General features: G+C 39.7%; 1 protein-coding gene across 3 annotated transcripts in view; it reads right to left on the bottom strand.

Moving 5' to 3' along the window:
- The window catches only part of GRIK3 (glutamate ionotropic receptor kainate type subunit 3), a 322,874-nt gene that overhangs the window by 101,511 nt on the left and 203,509 nt on the right, over nucleotides 1–17,854 (bottom strand). For all 3 annotated transcript variants that reach the window (XM_031962173.1, XM_031962172.1, XM_031962174.1), the window contains exon 5: nucleotides 11,156–11,209. In XM_031962173.1, the coding sequence (XP_031818033.1) occupies nucleotides 11,156–11,209 (54 nt within the window). The remainder of the gene's footprint in view (nucleotides 1–11,155; nucleotides 11,210–17,854) is intronic.

Genomic DNA, 17,854 nt, shown 5'->3' on the forward strand with positions numbered 1-17,854 from the left:
GGTAGCCTCAAAATATGGTAAATGATTCAATGTGAGGAGAAAGGGAGAGTAGGGAAATGAGAATGACTTTGAGTTTGTGAACCTGAGTGATGACAAGAAAATGCCTCCCTCCCTCCCTCCCTCCCTCCCTCCCTCCCTTCCTTCCTTCCTTCCTTCCTTCCTTCCTTCCTTCCTTCCTTCCTTCCTTCCTTCCAGAAATAAGAAATTTGGAGGATCAGGGATGCTGCCTTGAGGATCACTGAGCTCCTCAATGATAAAAGGTTTTCAAACAGAGGCTGGATGACCATTGGTCCAAGATATTGTAGAGGGAATTTCTGCTTAAGTATCAATTGGATTTGCATGTCTTCTATAAGTTCTGTTCATTTACTGCCTATGTGACCTTAGACAAGAGATTTAACCTTTTAGGACTTTATTGGTAAAGGAGAATGAATTTATATGCTCAGTAAGGTCCCTTTCAACTCTGAATCCTATAACTTCTCACTGAAGATCTTCATTCATTTTTAATTATGCTGATTCTCTAGGAGAAGGTGGGTGGAAGATAGGATGTGGAAGGACACACTGATCTTGGGGCAAGACAACCATTTCTCCCCAAGAAGAAGAGCTTGTTTAAACATTCTCACCTTTTGAAAGTCAGAGAAGGAGGTGTGATACCAATACCAATCTCTCTGATCTGGTATTCCTCCACCTCCAGGCTGTCTGCCCCCCTCTCCTAAGCTGCACCTGTTTCTCAAGGGAGAAATCCCAGTCTTAGCATTTTTCTCAGAAGCTGCATCAGAATGAGCCAATTCTGAGACAGCATTAGGAGAGGAGGACGTGGGACAAGACAGTCACTGGCAGAGAGAAGAAAGGCAGCTTTCGGCCCCTTGGCTCAGTGCCACGTTTCTGTTGGAGTTTTGGAAACCATGCAAATTTCTGCTTTTACAAAGGGTTCTGCTTAGAGACCAAGGTGGGGGGGGGGTGATAAATGGGGAATGGGGATGGAGGCCTCATTAGGGAGGGCTGGAGAAAAAGAGAGATTAGTATGTGTAGTCTAGAAAGTTTGTTTCCATCACAAATCCTAAAGGTAGAAACCAAATCTGTTCAGTCTATAGGTTCAATAAACACAATAATTGACTTAAGAATACCCAATAAATGTCAATAGATATTTTCAGGGAGATTTGATTTTTTTCCAGGTAGAGTCACCTTAACTGTCAAAAAAGTGTTTTTAAAAAGATTGGTTCCATCTTAATATCTCAAAACTTAGGACTTTCCATAAGGCAGCACTCTCACTGAAAATCAGAGATGTGGACACAGCAATTTCCAAATATTCAGGCATTTTAAATAGTGCTAAGATAAACATTTCTTTAAATGTTAATGGAGGAATCACAGGCTTCCACTCTGGGAAACGCTGGCTGGCAAAACAGATGCTTTCAAACAAATAAACAAAAAAAAAGTTTGATTTGGGCTATTGAGACTCCCTTAAAGAACATGACAAGTTAAAGGTTAGAAACATGTCTGCAGGACTGACAGGGCCATAATGAGATGTATCTCCCCTCAAAAATGATAACAATAATCAGACCTTGTATTTAAGTAATATTTTATAATTTATAAGCTGTTTTAAAATGAATTATCTTGTGTGATCTTTGCAATAGTTCTGGTAGGTAGGATGAAGGAATCAATGGCCATTTAGTTTAACCCTCTTCCTTTTAGAGATGAGGAAATTGAGGCTAGGGAGGGAAAATGACTTGCTAACCACAAAGATGGCAGCAGCAACAGCTCACATTTCTTCGATGCTTTCTACCCAGTAGCCTTCTGAAATGGATAGGGCAAGGCCTCACCCCAAATTTACAGATAAGGAAACTGAAGCTGAGGGGGAACGTGATTTGCTAAGATTATGACTTTAAATAGTTCAGTATCAGAGTCATTCCTAATGATACAGCAAGACTCCTTGAAGTAAAAAAAAAAATCATATATACTATTGTATCCTATTCCCTTATTTTATAGATGAGGGAAAACTAGGGCTCAAGTGGACAACTTGGCCAAGATCACATGGATAGTAGGTGGAAGATCCCGAATTTGGTTTCCAAAGCCAGGATGCTCTTTGAATCACATGGCTTGCTCCCATCACTCAGGATGAAAAGCTGTATCCAATCCTCACTATTACCAAGACATGTGTCACTGTTAGAATATGTGGACAGTGAGGAAGCTTCTTTCTACAGTCCTAATTTTTCTCCACAGCTGGATGGGGCCAGGACCTCGGGCACTATAGGCACTGAACTACGCGCAACCTCCCTGCTTGGCAGGAAGTTGTAGCTCTGGATGCCAAATGTTGACACACTGTATTCAGTATCGACTGGGGACCTTTTAGAAACATTCAGTCTAACATAATAGACTAATTCATTAGCACCCCATGGGTCTAGCCGGGGAGATGCTGAAGCACAAGCATCGTGAGCTAGAAAAACACTGCCTTAAGGAATGACAGATTAAAATATCTTTCCCGTGATATAACTGTTAGTGCAGGGAAGTGGCATTAATTGTGATTGCTTATCTATTAATTTATTATAATTCTTTTTTTTTCCACCTCCAGGCATTTACCTACACATGACATGTACGAGGGGCTCAGCTGGGGCTGATTAATATGAGGTTATCTGCAAACGACTCAGAGCTGCCTGGAATAGATAATGGCAGCTAGGGTAATTAAAATGTCTTCTGCATTTGAGAAATAAGTTTCAGTAATTTTTTAAATGGGTGAGTCTATGACGTGGGTTTCTGAAAGGGAACAAGATGGATAGCCTTTCACTCTTCATCAAACATGTCTATTTTCGGCCAATTGCCAGAAGTCAACATGGAAGTGGGAGGGGAGCTCTGTTGTTGTACCTGTAATTCAGTTCAATTCAACTGAATATATTAAGTATCATATATTAAGTACATATATTAAATATCTACTAGTTGAGATGTCAAGAGGCGGTGTGATGTAATGGATAAAAGGGATAGGGATACTTGGGTTCAACTCTTTTCTCTGAAACATTGTGTGAGACGAATCTCAAAATCCATTTGCATGGAACTCTCCATTGGTGGAGACTGATTATTCAAAGCTCTGATCCTGTGTGAGAGGCAGAGTTGATGAGAATTTAGGAGAATGGAGGAGTTCTTGCTTTTCTTGCTTCCAACATTTCTAGACTTTCTTCAGTTCCATGAAGAGTGAGAAAGATTCAGGGGAGAAACTGGAATAATTAAGTTGCCAGTTCCTTTACATATCATTATGTTAGGTGGTGAAGTGAACAGAGTTCTGATGCTGGAGTCAAGAAAAAATGAGTTCAAATGAAGTCTCTGATACTTCCTTAACTTCTCCATGCCTCAGTTTTCCCCAACTGTAAAAATGCAGATAAAATAATAACATCTATCTTAGCCTTCTTGTGAGGATTAAGTGAGAAAATATTCATAAAACACTTAGCACAGTGACTAGCAAATAGTAAATATTTAGTAGATACTTGTTATCTAAGTTAAAGACGAGTTGCTGATCTATGAGTGGAGTTTTCCATATAAGGAGTTTGCTATACAAGTGGAATCACAAATTAGAAGCCATTGTTTTTAAAAATGTGAGGTGTTGTGACTACTCTGAAGGACTTATGATGAAAAATTCTCTCCATACCCAGAGAAGGAATTGGTTTTGTCTGAATATAGATTGGCGCATTCTTTCTCTTCTCCCTCTTCCTCTCCCTTTCCCTCTCTCTTTCCCTCTCCTTCTTCCTCTCCTTCTCTCTCTCCTCTCTCTCTCTCTTTCTCTCTCTCTCTCTCTCTCTCTCTCTCTCTCTCTCTCTCTCCCTCCCTCTTTCTCTCTCTCCCCCTCCTTTCTTCCTTTTCTTGAGGGTTTTTATTTTCATTGGGGGAGATCTAGGTTTTCTTTCACAGCATGACTTTTATGGAAATTTTTTGCATAGCTTCATATTTGCTTTTTAAATTGTGGATAGGAATAAGGGAGACAGCCTAGAACTCAAAAGATTCTAAAAACAAATTTTTAAAAAATAATTTTAAAAATAATAGTGCAAAATATTAAATAAATAAATTTAAAGAAAAATGTGTGGTGGTGTGTTAGGCTCTAGACATCCGAAAACAAACCCAATACTAATATAAGCACTGCCCTCAGGAAGCTAACATTCTATTAGGGAAATTGATTAGGTATGCAGAGTCCTTGGGGTCTTCTGACAGCTGAGGTTGCTTAAGATGAAAAGCAGAAGCAAAGAATGCCAGAAACCTAGAGATCCCCTAACTCCCTGCTCATGTTAACACCCCTTAGAGTCTGGCTCACAGCAACTGGTCCAGAGTGAGATCTTTATGATAAATATGGTGGGCTGAATGTGGTTATTTTTTGTTTGTCCTTGGTTTTGAAGAGGACCAAGAAAATCAAAAATCAGGAATCATGATGGCTCTAGGTCTAATGGATGACCTTGGTATCTGAGATCTGACCAAGCTCTAAGTGTTCCACAATGCCTATTTCAGCCCCTGTTCATGTCTGTTGGAACAAATAGTTCTCATCCACCCAATTCTACTGAGTGTAGACCATTCCACTGGATGTGATATAATCCTCTTGGAGTCTCCAAGTCAAGTATAGAGAGTCCAGCTCTTCTTTACTGTTTCCTCCAGTGATTTGGCAAAGGGGCCAAAAAGACCCTTCAACTGTCAACAGTCATGCAGGGGACATGTCCATCCTGATCTCAGAAGAGAAGCTGTGAATTGGGAGAAAAATTTCCTAATTCAATACTAAAAGGCATGAAAGGAAAGCCAAGGATAGTGCAGAACCTGTCCACAGAATATGAAAAGGAAGAGGCAGTGTGTAGGCGGGCATGGGATATTCCATACTGGGAGCAGGGTGCTAGAGAGGCAGATTCCTGGCAACATTGAGGGGCCAGGAGGCTAGCAAAGACCAGATGAATCATTAGGCATGACAAAGAAGGGATCTCTTCCTTCCCTGATATATTCCACAGTACTGAAGATGAAGAGTTGTTTTTGTTATATATATGCATATTATATATATATATATATCTCATTTATATAAATAATATTTTAACTGAGACAAACATGGTCAACTTTACCCAACATCACAAAGCTAGGAAGTGTTTGAAGCTGGATCTGAATTCAGAAACTTGCCTTCTTAACCAGATCCAGTGCTCTGTGCACTACGGCACCACCTAGCTGCTTGAGGACAAGCATAGAGGACCCAATAAAGACATGGGTCCAAACCTGAGAGTGAGTGAAAGAAGCGTAAATGGTATACAGCAGAATCTCAAAGGTGCATCTGAAAGAAAAGTGCTGAAAAGCAGAACATTCTACTTCCCCGGAAGTTATGAAACTTCTGGCAATTTTGCCATCATCCTTGGACAGAGCAAAAAAGATATGTATGATGGTACAATGTAGTCTACAGTGAAAAATGTAGATAGCTAGTATCATATTTAAATTTTAAGCTTTGGAAAGCACTTTGCAAATATTGTATTATTTAATTCTCATAACAACCCTGGGATATAGTTGCTATTGTTACTTCCATTTTATGGATGAGGAAAGTGAGGCACAGAGAGGTTGAATGACTCTTTTGGAATAATATAGCTACAAAGTGTTTGAGACTAGTTTTGAATTCAACACTTCTTGATTCCAGGCCCAGCACAGAATCTAGTTTGGAAACCCAGAATCGGATTATAGGAGCCCAGATTTAAAGCTAGAAGAGACTCTGTGGGTCACCTAGCCCATTTTACAGGACCCTGGATTTGTGGTGAAGAAGATCTGTGTCCAAATCTTGCCTTAGACATTTATTAGATGTGTGACCCTGGAAAAGCCATTTCATCACTTTGCATCATAGCTCCTATTTCATGTGTTTGTTTTCAGGATCAAATGAGATTATATATATAAAGCACTTTGTTTACTTTAGAGTCATATACACATAGTAATTATTATTTATTATTATCATTATTATAAAAAAGAAACTGACTGAAGTGAAATGACTTACCCAAAATCACACAGGGTAGTGTCAGAGCCAGTATTTGAATTGAAGTACTCTGGCTCCAAATCTAGCACTCTCTTCATTGATACCAAACTACCTGATATTTTTCTACCTGTCTTTCTCTCCAGGCCTCAGTTATCCTACCTTGTAAAATGGGAAGACCAAACTAGATCACCTCCAAATTTCCTTGTGGCTCTAATCCCATAATCCTACCAGTGATTCTGCCATGCAATGTCTTCTGGTGTCCTTGAAATGCCTTCCCTCTCCGTGCCTACCTTCCCCTATCTTAAATACCTGGGGAGGGACATGACATACTGGAAGCAGCAAAGACCTGAGCCCCTGGCCACTGGCCGGGATCCTGACCTGGGGCACAGATTAAAGTAAGGGAACACCCAAGAAGCTCTAGGTCTCTTTTAAATGGAAGGATCCTGCTTACAGGGTTGGATTCCACCCACCAGGGATCCCCAGGGCTTCCCCATGCCATCCAGACCCTTCTGGCTGCTGGGGAGAGCAGAAGCTCAGCCGGCTGAGACTGCAGTCTAATCAAAACACAGAAGGTTAATGAAGGAACTAACTCACAGCCTGCCCATCTTCCGCCAGTCGCCTGACCTACAACACTCCCCGGGGATCGGCTTGATAATCTAATAGGTCTCGGGTTGTTGTTGGTGGCAGTGTGTGTGTGTGTGTGTGTGTGTGTGTGTGTGTGTGTTTTTCCTTTCCCCTCCTCTCCGTCTCTTCATGTGTAGGACTGTGGGTCTCGCCATAGAAATTCAAATTGGCCGGTGCCCGCGGTGATTAGGAAACAGGATTGAAGTCGGAGAAGAATGAACAACTTCAAAGGAAGCCTTGGCTACTAAAAAGCTCAGGCCCCTGGTGGTCCCGCCCGCAGTGCCCGCCAGAGCCCCGGCCAACGAGAGAGGAGTCTGCATCCACTGTCTGTCAAAGAGGAACCCAAGGCTCCCGCAAAGCCGGCCAGATTTCAAACGTTCTCGGCGTGCTCAGGGCTATGCATTATGCATCTCCGGGAGAGAGAAGGCTGACTAAATATTGATGAAGTAGAGGCCGCCTCCAGCTTTCTGATGCGCGGGGAGGCCCCCTGGGCTCGTTTGGTTGGGGCGGGTTCCCCCCTCATCCCCCACCCCCTCCCAGTAGCGCAGCTAGAGAAATCACGGAAAACATTCAGGATCAGAAAAGCACATGGTTGTCAGCACCGCGGCGCAGGCTGGGCCTCGGCAGTCATGGGGCTGGCTGTGTGGTCAGTGTGTGGGGGTGGGGTGGGGAGGGGAGGAGGAGGGCAGGGCTCTGGCCCGCAGGGTTGTTCGCAGCGCCCCCAATCCCGGAGGCCAGCGAAGCCCCGTTTCTGCGGGGAACTGGAGCCAAGCCTACATATCGGCCAATCTGTCCAGGAGCTGTTAGGTAATCACTGACAGTGTGGAAACCAGTGCCCCGAGGCTTTCAGGTGCTGGCTGGCCCCTTCCATGGCTGCATGGGAAATAACTGACTCCAGGCTGTTATTTCTGAACCTGGCTAGAATGGCAGAATATATTCAAGCCCTGGCCCTCCAGGGAACTCCACTCATCCCATCTTTGTGGTTATTTTCCCTTCTGAGTCTGAACTTCAGAATTCAGTCTTAAGAAAAATGGGTCTCATCTTCTGTGTCCCTGGGGAAGCATGGAGGTCTTGTCGTAGGGGTGTGTGTATGTGTGTGTGTGTGTGTGTGTGTGTAAGGGGGTTGGACAAATTCAATCTGGCCAGTTCTCTTGAAGTGGCAGCTGCTGATGGAAATCTGCCCTGGGTTAGTCTGGCTGAACTCTAGCTTGAAACTGCAGTTTCAAAGTGTCTCCCACTTTTTTCTCTATCCTAGCCTAATAATACTCTTAATTGTTTGCAATTGCCAAGGGTAGGGTTGACCCACTGGTGCCAAGTCCCAACTAAAATCCCACTTCCTATGTGAAGCCTTTCCCAGTCTCTCTTGATTTTAGTGCTGTCCCTTGTTTGATTATTTCCTGTTTATCCTGAATATATCTTGTTTCTATAATTTCCATTAAACTATAAGCTCTTTGAGGGCAGGGACTGACTTTGTGTCTTTGTTTGCTATCCCAGCACAGAGCCTGGCACAGAGTCTCTTAATAAATGTTTATATTCATTAAATTATTGGCAGCCATATGTTGGATCTTCTGAATACCCTTAAATGTCCTTTACTAAGGAGTAAAGGAAGGGAGAGCAATAAGAGAGAGAAAAAGAAGAGAAAGAGACATGAGAGGAAGGAAGAGAAAGCTGAGAAGAAAAAAAGGAGGAAGAAGGGGGAAAGGTATTTGATGCAATCTACATAGTTCATTTCACTGGGAATCAATAGTTCTAATCTGCAGCAGGGTATTAAGGAGCTGAGGGAGGGTCATCACATAACAGAAATGCCTGAAAGAGCTGCTCAACCTTTTTCAAGCCCAGGATTCATTAGCTTTCTTTCAAAAGGAAACAAAATGTCAATGGCCTTCACAGAAAGGATATTAACAATGCAGATGTTAAGGTTCCTATGACTCAATATGTTATTTTTTCAATGATCATGAGATATTAAGCCTTTAAAAATCCTTTTCCTCCAGCCAAACTCATTTACTTACTGTTCTCTGAACTCAGTATTTTATTCCACCCACCATTCTTCCATGCTTTTGATAGGCTATCTCTCATGACTGTTATACACTTGCTCCTCATCTCTAGCAGTTTGAATCCTAAACTTCCTTCAACGCTTGGCCCATCTACTGCCTCCTACTGGAATCTCTTCCTTCTCTCCCAAATCGGTATCCTTTCTCCGATTGAATGATCACAGTGACAGGTATCTATTTATGTGACATATAATTCTAGGATAAGCTTGCTGATTGTAAGCTTTGTCTTTGTTTCCCCTCTACCACACAGTCAGAAGAATGGATAGAGAATTGGCCTTGGAACTAGGAAAACATGTGTTCAAGTCTCATCACTGGCATATTACTGGAGGTAAGGCATTTAACTTCTTAATTATTTTGGCAAGACTCTCAGTTAAAGAGAAGGTATGCCATGAAGAGAATATCTTCATCTGGAAATTCACTATATTAAGGAAATCACAAGTTCAATCCCTTTCCCTATTTATATCTTGGGATATAAATAGCACATAACACATAGAAGGCTTTAAAAAAATAAATTTTGGCTGTATTTGACTCTGAAAAGCAATAGATATGATTCCTACATGAGAAAGAGTTTGTTTACTTTTATTTTATTAGAGCACATTGGCCAAATCATCTGTACACAGACTGTCTGATCTGTGAGTAGGTCATTTTTTTCAATATGGGTCATGACATCAAAATCCTAAAAAGAACTTAAAGGAAATATTTACATATTTACAATTCCAGTTTCTGTCCTGGCCTGAGATATACACGGTAAAGGATATCTAGTCCATTTTAGAACTCATGAGGAAGTTAGATCCTAACAAAAATCTATCATAAATATGTTCCTGTTGTGTCTCAGTGTCCTTTCAGGCTCTTCCCACTATTGATTTGGGACCAACAATTATTAAGGTGACAGTAACTACAGTAGAATAAAGAGGAGAGCTAAAATCTATGTAGGTATATGTTAGTATGCCTAGAGGAATGTACATGTATATACAGATAATATGTTCATAAATATAATATATATCGATTGCATAAATACTCATAAAATAAAAATACAAGCTTCTTTATTGAGCTTTTAAAGCCCCATACAATCTGGCCTTAACCTACATTTATGGTCTCCTTGGACATTGATGTATTCCTCCCACTCCTGCATTTTGTGATCCAGCTGAGTTATCTTCCATTCTGTTCTCTACATCACGCCATCTCTCATCTCTGTGCCTTTGCCCTGGCAGTTCCCTCATGCCTGGAATGTGCTTCCTCTTCAACCCCTTCCTTAAGGAGTCCTTTTCTTTCTGAAAGATGAAGCTCAGCTACCAGCTTGTGCATGAAGCCTGTCATGAGCCCTCTAGTGAGAGCTCCAAACTAGCTATATCTTACTACTGTGTGTAAATAAACAAATAGATAGGTGACCGTATATCCACACAAAGTACTCAATTACAATTTATACATGCCTTTGCATTTGACTCACTAGTCATATTGTTTTTATTTTATATGTAGTAGTGGTCTTCCTCATTAGAAAGTAAATCCATTGCTAAAAGGGATTATTTCATTTTTTGTACTTGTATCCATAGCACTTAGTATAGTACTGGTACAAAGTGTTTAATAAATACCTACTGATTGATTGTGTATGTATATGGAATATATGGTCATATATATACATACATGTACATACTATACTCAGACTTTTGGGATTTCCTGTATCTATATATGAGTATACATATGTATATACAAACATATAAAATATATATATATATATATGTATGTATAAATATACGCATAATATACCCATATGTATACAAGATGACCCAAAAGTCTTAGTGCAGTTTCAGGCTATTAAAGTTAAAACTGCAGTGTGTGTGTGTGTGTGTGTGTGTGTGTGTGCGTGTAAGTGTATGTATGTGAGCATTAGATGATGAAAGGAAAACTAAGTTGGAGGATATGGATATATCAATGGAGGGATGTTCTTTAAATCCTAAGATTTGCAAAGCCCTTCATCTATATTCTTTCACTTGGTTTTCACAACAAACCCCTAAGGTACAAGCTATTATTATTCCCATCATACAGGTGAAGAAACTGAGACTAGGAGAAGTTGTCACCTGCCCAAAGTTCTACCAGTGTTTGAAGTAGGTTTAGATCTCAGGTCTTTTTGATTGCAGGTCTTTCACTAGAGCACACTGCCTCTCAATAACCAAGAAATATCAACCTAATTGGCACAAGAGGGCCATGGAGCTGGGGTCTGGATTCTAGGAGCTTCAATCATTTTGAGGGCTTAGCTCAAGTTCAAAGACTTTCACTAAAAACCAGGACTCAATGTAACAGCCTGGGAGGACCTTACTTGGCATATCTGAATTCTCAAAGTCACATGGCCATTAGAGGGAAAAGTTAAAAACAAAGAAACAAAAGTTTTCCCAAACATTTTCTCCTCCCCAGCCCAAGCCTTTCTCCCATTGAACCCTCAAGTAGTAAATACACCTTGACCTCAGTTTGTCTGCCTCTCCAAATCCTTCCCTTAATACCCCTGAAACAAGGGGAGGTCATACTTTACCAGAGTTGTGAAGATAAAGTGGTAATACTCGGTCATCATCCCCATCGCCATGGCCTTTGGAAGAGAATAAAATAGAATTAGCATCAGTCCATTATGGCCTGGTCTTGAGAAGTTAGACATCACTCTTTCACACCAGTGGCCACATATTCCTGTGTCTTTAGGATGTCAGAACTCTATTAATCTTTTTTTTTAAACAGATCACTCAATTAATTCTATAATAAAATCAATTTAGAAATTTGTTTCAAAGTCACAAAACTTTTTTAAGATAAACAAAATTATCTTTGATGCTAAGATAACACACTCCCATTGTATAAGTATGCATATAAGTCTTCGTTGCAGACATGGAGGAAACCAAAGTATGTGTACAGGTGGTGCGCAAGGGAAGGAAAAATGGATCAAGTTGCTGCTTTTCAATTATAATCCCAGTTGTGGGAAGGGTCATTCTTTAGCCATTCACATTTTGTGGTCCAGGCTCACTTGTGATAAAAGTCACATATAAATGGCATGTCTATATGACCAATGACAGGGTATAGACTGGAGCTTCCTCCAAGTAGAATTTTCCTCTGGGCACAAAATGAGCTCATATGGGCAGCTAGGTGGTGCAGTGGATAGAGTACCAGCTCTGAAGTCAGGAGGACCTGAGTTCAAATGTGACCTCAGACTCTTAATATTTCCTAGATGTGTGACCCTGAACAAGTTACTTAACCCCAATTGCCTCAGGGGGAAAAACACCAAAATGAGCCCATATATGGGTTTTCTGTCTCATTAATATTATATTATATTAATGAACAATTATGCTATATTAGTCAATAATTATATCATATTTAAATATTAAAATTATATTATACATATGAGCAATGTTACATTTAAAATATGAGCAGAGTCCTAACATGTAAGCAGAACATGGCAGACATCAGATGAGTGGAGTGCAATCCTCTCCCAATATCTCCTAGGGGAAGATGTTCTCTTACCCTTTTATTGGGGTCCTTACTGTTGTAAGGGCCTACTTATAGGTTGTTCCAGAACATAATGCCCTAGGTTTGGGCATATCATCTTAAGCTGCTGATCTGCCTGACTACTTTGTACAGGAGTTCTAGAATTACCTCCTTGATTTTGACAGACTGAGCCACACTGAGGATGAACCTCAAAGCTGGAATAGGGGCAACAAGTTGTTGGACATGCAGTCTCTTCATTTTACCAAGAAAGTTACAGCAGATATTATATTCCTCCCCCATTCCCTCACTTTGGCAGTCTCCCGCTTTGTATCTATATAAGGTGTTAAAATACTATAATTTCAAGGAAACAACAAAAAATGGGCCATCCATCTAAACCATTTTGCCTGTATTATTCCTCCTCCCAGCCAGTTAATTCAATTGAATAAACACTTATTAAGTGCTTGCTATGTAGGGGGCACTGTGGCTAATTGCTAGGGAAACAAAAAGAGATGGTATAGTCCCTGCCTTCAAGGAACTTAAAATCTAATGGGGAGAAAACATATAAACAAATAAATACAAAACAAGCCATATAAAGAATAAATAAGAAATCATCAACAAAGAAAAGGGTTGCTTAATTATCCATCCTCACTACTTAGAAGCTGGGGCCTAGGTTTCACAGTATTTGGATTCTTGTCTCTTGTTCTACTACATACTAGCTATGTGGCCTTAAACGAGTAATTTCCCCTCTGAGCTGCAAGTTATCTGCAAAATGAGGAAATGGGATTCAATTGTTGGGCCACAGAATTAGTCTAAGGGGTCTATATTGAATCAGGCATAATCTCAATCAATCAACAGATACTAATAGGACAACCAAATCATGTAGGTGTCAAAGAAATTAGGGGGTAGAATGGAAGGACTCTCTATATCAAAAGGTTAGGAATCATGATTTTTAACACTTCTTAAGGCCCTAAAAATCAACTTACACTACTGTGAATACCAATATTTGCATAGCTAATGGAATTTTCACCTGAATTTAAAGAATCGTCCTCCTTAAACTGTGACACCTAGAACTAATTACAATTTAACTGACCATATCTGGAGTTTAGAAATAAAACTGATAATCAATCAATAATTATTTATTAAGAGCTTACCAAGTCATTATTAATCAGAGAAATGCAAATTAAGACAACTCTAAGATACCACTACACACCTGTCAGATTGGCTAAGATGACAGGAAAAAATAATGATGATTGTTGGAGGGGATGCGGGAAAACTGGGACATTGATGCATTGTTGGTGGAGCTGTGAACGAATCCAACCATTCTGGAGAGTAGTTTGGAACTATGCTCAAAAAGTTATCAAACTGTGCATACCCTTTGATCCAGCAGTGTTACTACTGGGATTATATCCCAAAGAGATTATAAAGAAGGGAAAGGGACCTGTATGTGCACGAATGTTTGTGGCAGCCCTTTTTGTAGTGGCTAGAAACTGGAAACTGAATGGATGTCCATCAGTTGGAGAATGGCTGAATAAATTGTGGTATATGAATATTATGGAATATTACTGTTCTGTAAGAAATGACCAACAGGATGATTTCAGAAAGGCCTGGAGAGACTTACACGAACTGATGCTGAGTGAAATGAGCAGGACCAGGAGATCATTATATACTTCAACAACAATACTATATGATGACCAGTTCTGATGGACCAGGCCATCCTCAGCAACGAGATCAACCAAATCATTTCCAATGGAGCAGTAATGAACTGAACCAGCTATGCCCAGAAAAAGAACTCTGGGAGATGACTAAAAACCATTACATTGAATTCCCAATCCCTATATTTATGCACACCTGCATTTTTGATTTCCTTCACAAACTAATTGTACAATATTTCAGAGGCTGATTCTTTTTGTACAGCAAAATAACGTTTTGGTCATGTATACTTATTGTGTATCTAATTTATATTTTAATATATTTAACATCTACTGGTCATCCTGCCATCTAGGGGAGGGGGTGGGGGGATAAGAGGTGAAAAATTGGAACAAGAGGTTTGGCAATTGTTAATGCTGTAAAGTTACCCATGCATATATCCTGTAAATAAAAGGCTATTAAATAAAAAAAAAGAGCTTACCATGTTCTAGGTATTGTGCTAAGTGCTGGAGATATAAAAAGAAACAAAAGACAATCTCTACTCTTAAGAAGTTTACAATCTAATGAAAGAGAAAAAAGATGGAGAGCCTTCAGATGAGTGACCATTATATTCCATATCATATGAGGATCAGTTGAGGGAATATGGATTGTGTAGCTTGGAGAAGAGAAGACTCAGAGAGGTCATGATGGCTGTCTTTGAGGATTTAAAAAGTTATTACATGGAAGAGAGATTCAACTGATTCTGCTTTGGAATCACAAAACCAGATTGTTTTTGACACAACCAGAAAGATGGTAGAGCAATTACTTTACCCCCCAAACAACTCAAAAACATCAGAAAAAACTGCACTTTAGATATAATGGAATTATGATGGAATTCAAAAGACAAGAAATAACACTGCAAAAGGTTAAAATCTCATGTAAATGTGGGGAATAATTAAATCAATCAGTGAATTATTCTACTCGATTCTAAGTAACTCCCTTAACCAAATGAGAATGCCACTACTGAATTAGTCATTAAACCAAGGGCATCAGAGTAGGTGAGAACAACCTGGTCAGTCAGTTTTGAAGGAGAAAAAGTTGTTTAATGAAGTGGTATGACATCGCATAGGAGACTGAATTGCATCTTATGGATCTTTTATAAAATAGCAAATTAGTCAAGACCTCCAGCATTGTAGTATCTGGCCATCGAGTGGCAAAAACAATTCCAGTCAAACCCCTGACAGAAAATCATTTGGGGTAGAGGGAAAGAGAGCACTTGGACTCCTTCTCTATTCTTGACCAAAGGAAAACTTCATAAATTTTGGAAGGATGAAAGACTTAAATTTCTCATTGTCATCTTAGAAGTCAGCATCCCTGGGTCAGCAGTCTGTACCCCATGGAACGTACGCATAGGTAGCTGAAAGACTACTGAAGAATACTAGGAATACTGAGATAAGTCAGTTTCAAGACTCTATAAGAACATAGTAGAAGGTTCTATGACTCAAGGAAATTTCATAAAAGGTTAAAAAGGGACTTCAGCAAAAGAACTTCCAAAAGATGTGTTAACCCTCCAAACTTGAACCTATTTTCTCTTGGGCTCTCAACATACTTCTACGAAAGTGTGCCCCTAGTTTGGGGAGATATTTTGTAGCAGTTCTCATTGCTATACAATGGCAATAGTGAGGGCTTATAAGCTTAGCAACAGTCACCTTCTGGGCACTCAATCAGCTAGTCTGGGTGAGTTGAGAGAGTGAGTCAGAGAAGTAGCTTTGTGTTGTTTGGTTCTAGTGAGCAGAATCAGGAACAACTGATAGAAATCTCCAAGAACTTAATCTAGGCTTGATGTAGGAAAAAAAATTTCTAAAAATTATAGTTCTCCTAAAGTAGGAGGCAATGGGTTTACACTATTGATAGTTACCTTCAAACAGAGGCCAGATGATCACTCATCAATTGATAAATTTGTTGTTGTTGAGTCATTTTTCAATTGTGTCAATTTCTTCATGACTCCATTTAAGATTTTCTGGGGAAAACTCCTGTAGTGGTTTACCATTTCATTCTCCAGTTCATTTTACAGATGAGAAAACCTAGGCAAACAAGGTGAAGGGACTTGCCCAGCTAGTAAATACCTAAGGTCAGATTTGAATTCAGGAAGATGAATCTTCCTGATTCTAGGCTTGGCACTCTATCTCCACTATGGTGCCACCTAGATGCCCTGAAATAGGAATTCTTTTTCAGATGTGGCTTACACTAGATGGCTCCTGGAGTCATTTCCTGCTCTGAAAGACTGTGGGGTTTTTTTTGGCTAATAATTAATCTCACTAAACATAACATTTCAGGCCTTCAAGGGGTGTGGAAGCTGTCCTCCTACACAGAATGCAGTCATACCATGACAATTCTCATGAGGATGAAAAATTCATCTCTTGGTAGCCAACTTTCTAGTAATGAGCCTCCTTAAACTTAGTTAAGCTGGTTTTTGGATGACAGAAGCACAGTCTGTTAACTTGGGTCTTTTCAGGCTGGAGAAACTTATTAGACCTTTCATTCCCCTTTGATAATATTTGATGCCTGGGGTCATCTCTACCTCCAGATGAGGCATCAGAGAAGGATGTCAGTGGAGGAATCAATGAATCTTAGAGATGGAAGGGCTCTCAAACCATACCTGAATAGGAATCACCTTTACAATTTACCTTATCTATGTGATCAACCTATGAGTTTTGGCTCAAAGAACGTTGGAGTGCAATAGTATTTCAAATTCACACAATACTTTCCTCCAAGCTTCTTTGTGAGGTAGAGAGTAGAAGTATTGTCATCTCTATTGTACATATATGTAAACTAAATCCCAGGTAAATGACATGACTTGATTGCTCTTACATTGCCAGTAATCAGCAGATTTAAGGCTTGGACTCAGGTCTTCTAATTGTAAGTCCAGAATTCTTTTTATTGTATCACTGCCCACTTTATATCCTCTACTTACTTAGACAGACTCTCAGAGGATATTTGGTCCAATCAACACCCAATCCAGAAACCTCTTAGAATATCCCCAAAAAGTGGGAATGCAGATAGATATTTTAATACTTTCAATGAAAGGGCACTCATTATCTTATGATACAAACCATTTCACTTTGGAATGGCTATAATTGTTAGGAGTTTTTCTTTATGTCTATATCAAACTGAAACCTGTCTCTGCCTCTTCCATTTACTCCTAAGCCTCTCAAAACTCCAATTTCTGCCTTCCAGGACTGAGGAGAACAAATTCAACTCTTCTTTCACGTAGCAATCCCTCAAGTACTCAAAGACCATTAAATTCTCCTTTAACTTACCTCTTTTCCAGATAAAATATCCCTATTTTCTTCAACTATTCTTCATACAGCATAAGCTTTCATAATCCTAGTTATCCTTATCTGGACCTTCTCCAATTCACTAAGTTTCTTCCTAAAATATAGCAACCAGAATTGAACTCAATATTTCCAATGTGCTCTGACCAGGATCACTGCTTCCTTTGTTCTGGATGTTATAGTTCTCTTAATAAAATCTAAAATAACATTAGCTTTTTTGGCTGCTGGTCACACTATTGACTCATATTGACCCTGCTGTCCACTGAAAACACTCTGATCTTTTTCATATAAAAAATAATGCCTTACTTATCCTGTACTTATAAAGTTGATTTGTAGCAATTTAAATGGAGAAGATAATAATAATTAAGCCCATTTATATAATAATAGCATTTCAGTGTTTCAAAGCTGTGTGGGTGCTCTTTCCACCAACAGAAATTCACAAGATTATTCCGTCTTGTTAGAATTGGTTCATTGTTTTAGCCTGTCAAGATCTTTTGGATCTTACCTTCTCTAGGGAGTTTTGCCTCTCCAACCCTCCTCTTCCAACCAGCAACATTGTCATGCCAGTTAAAACTTAACCATATGCTATTTAATTTTGTTCTGTTTCATAGGTGTGCATCTCATCTCCCCAACTGAACTTGACACTTCTTGAGGGGCAGCCAAAGACCACCTCTCCCCATCTCTCCTGTATAAAACCTACCACAGGAATAAAAGAAAGCTGTTTTGGGTAGAGACACATATATAATTGGTGTATATGCATATGTGTGCATGTGTGTGTGATCACATGCATGTTACTTCCCTAT

Source organism: Sarcophilus harrisii, chromosome 3, assembly GCF_902635505.1.
Source record: "Sarcophilus harrisii chromosome 3, mSarHar1.11, whole genome shotgun sequence".
Taxonomy (NCBI): domain Eukaryota; kingdom Metazoa; phylum Chordata; class Mammalia; order Dasyuromorphia; family Dasyuridae; genus Sarcophilus; species Sarcophilus harrisii.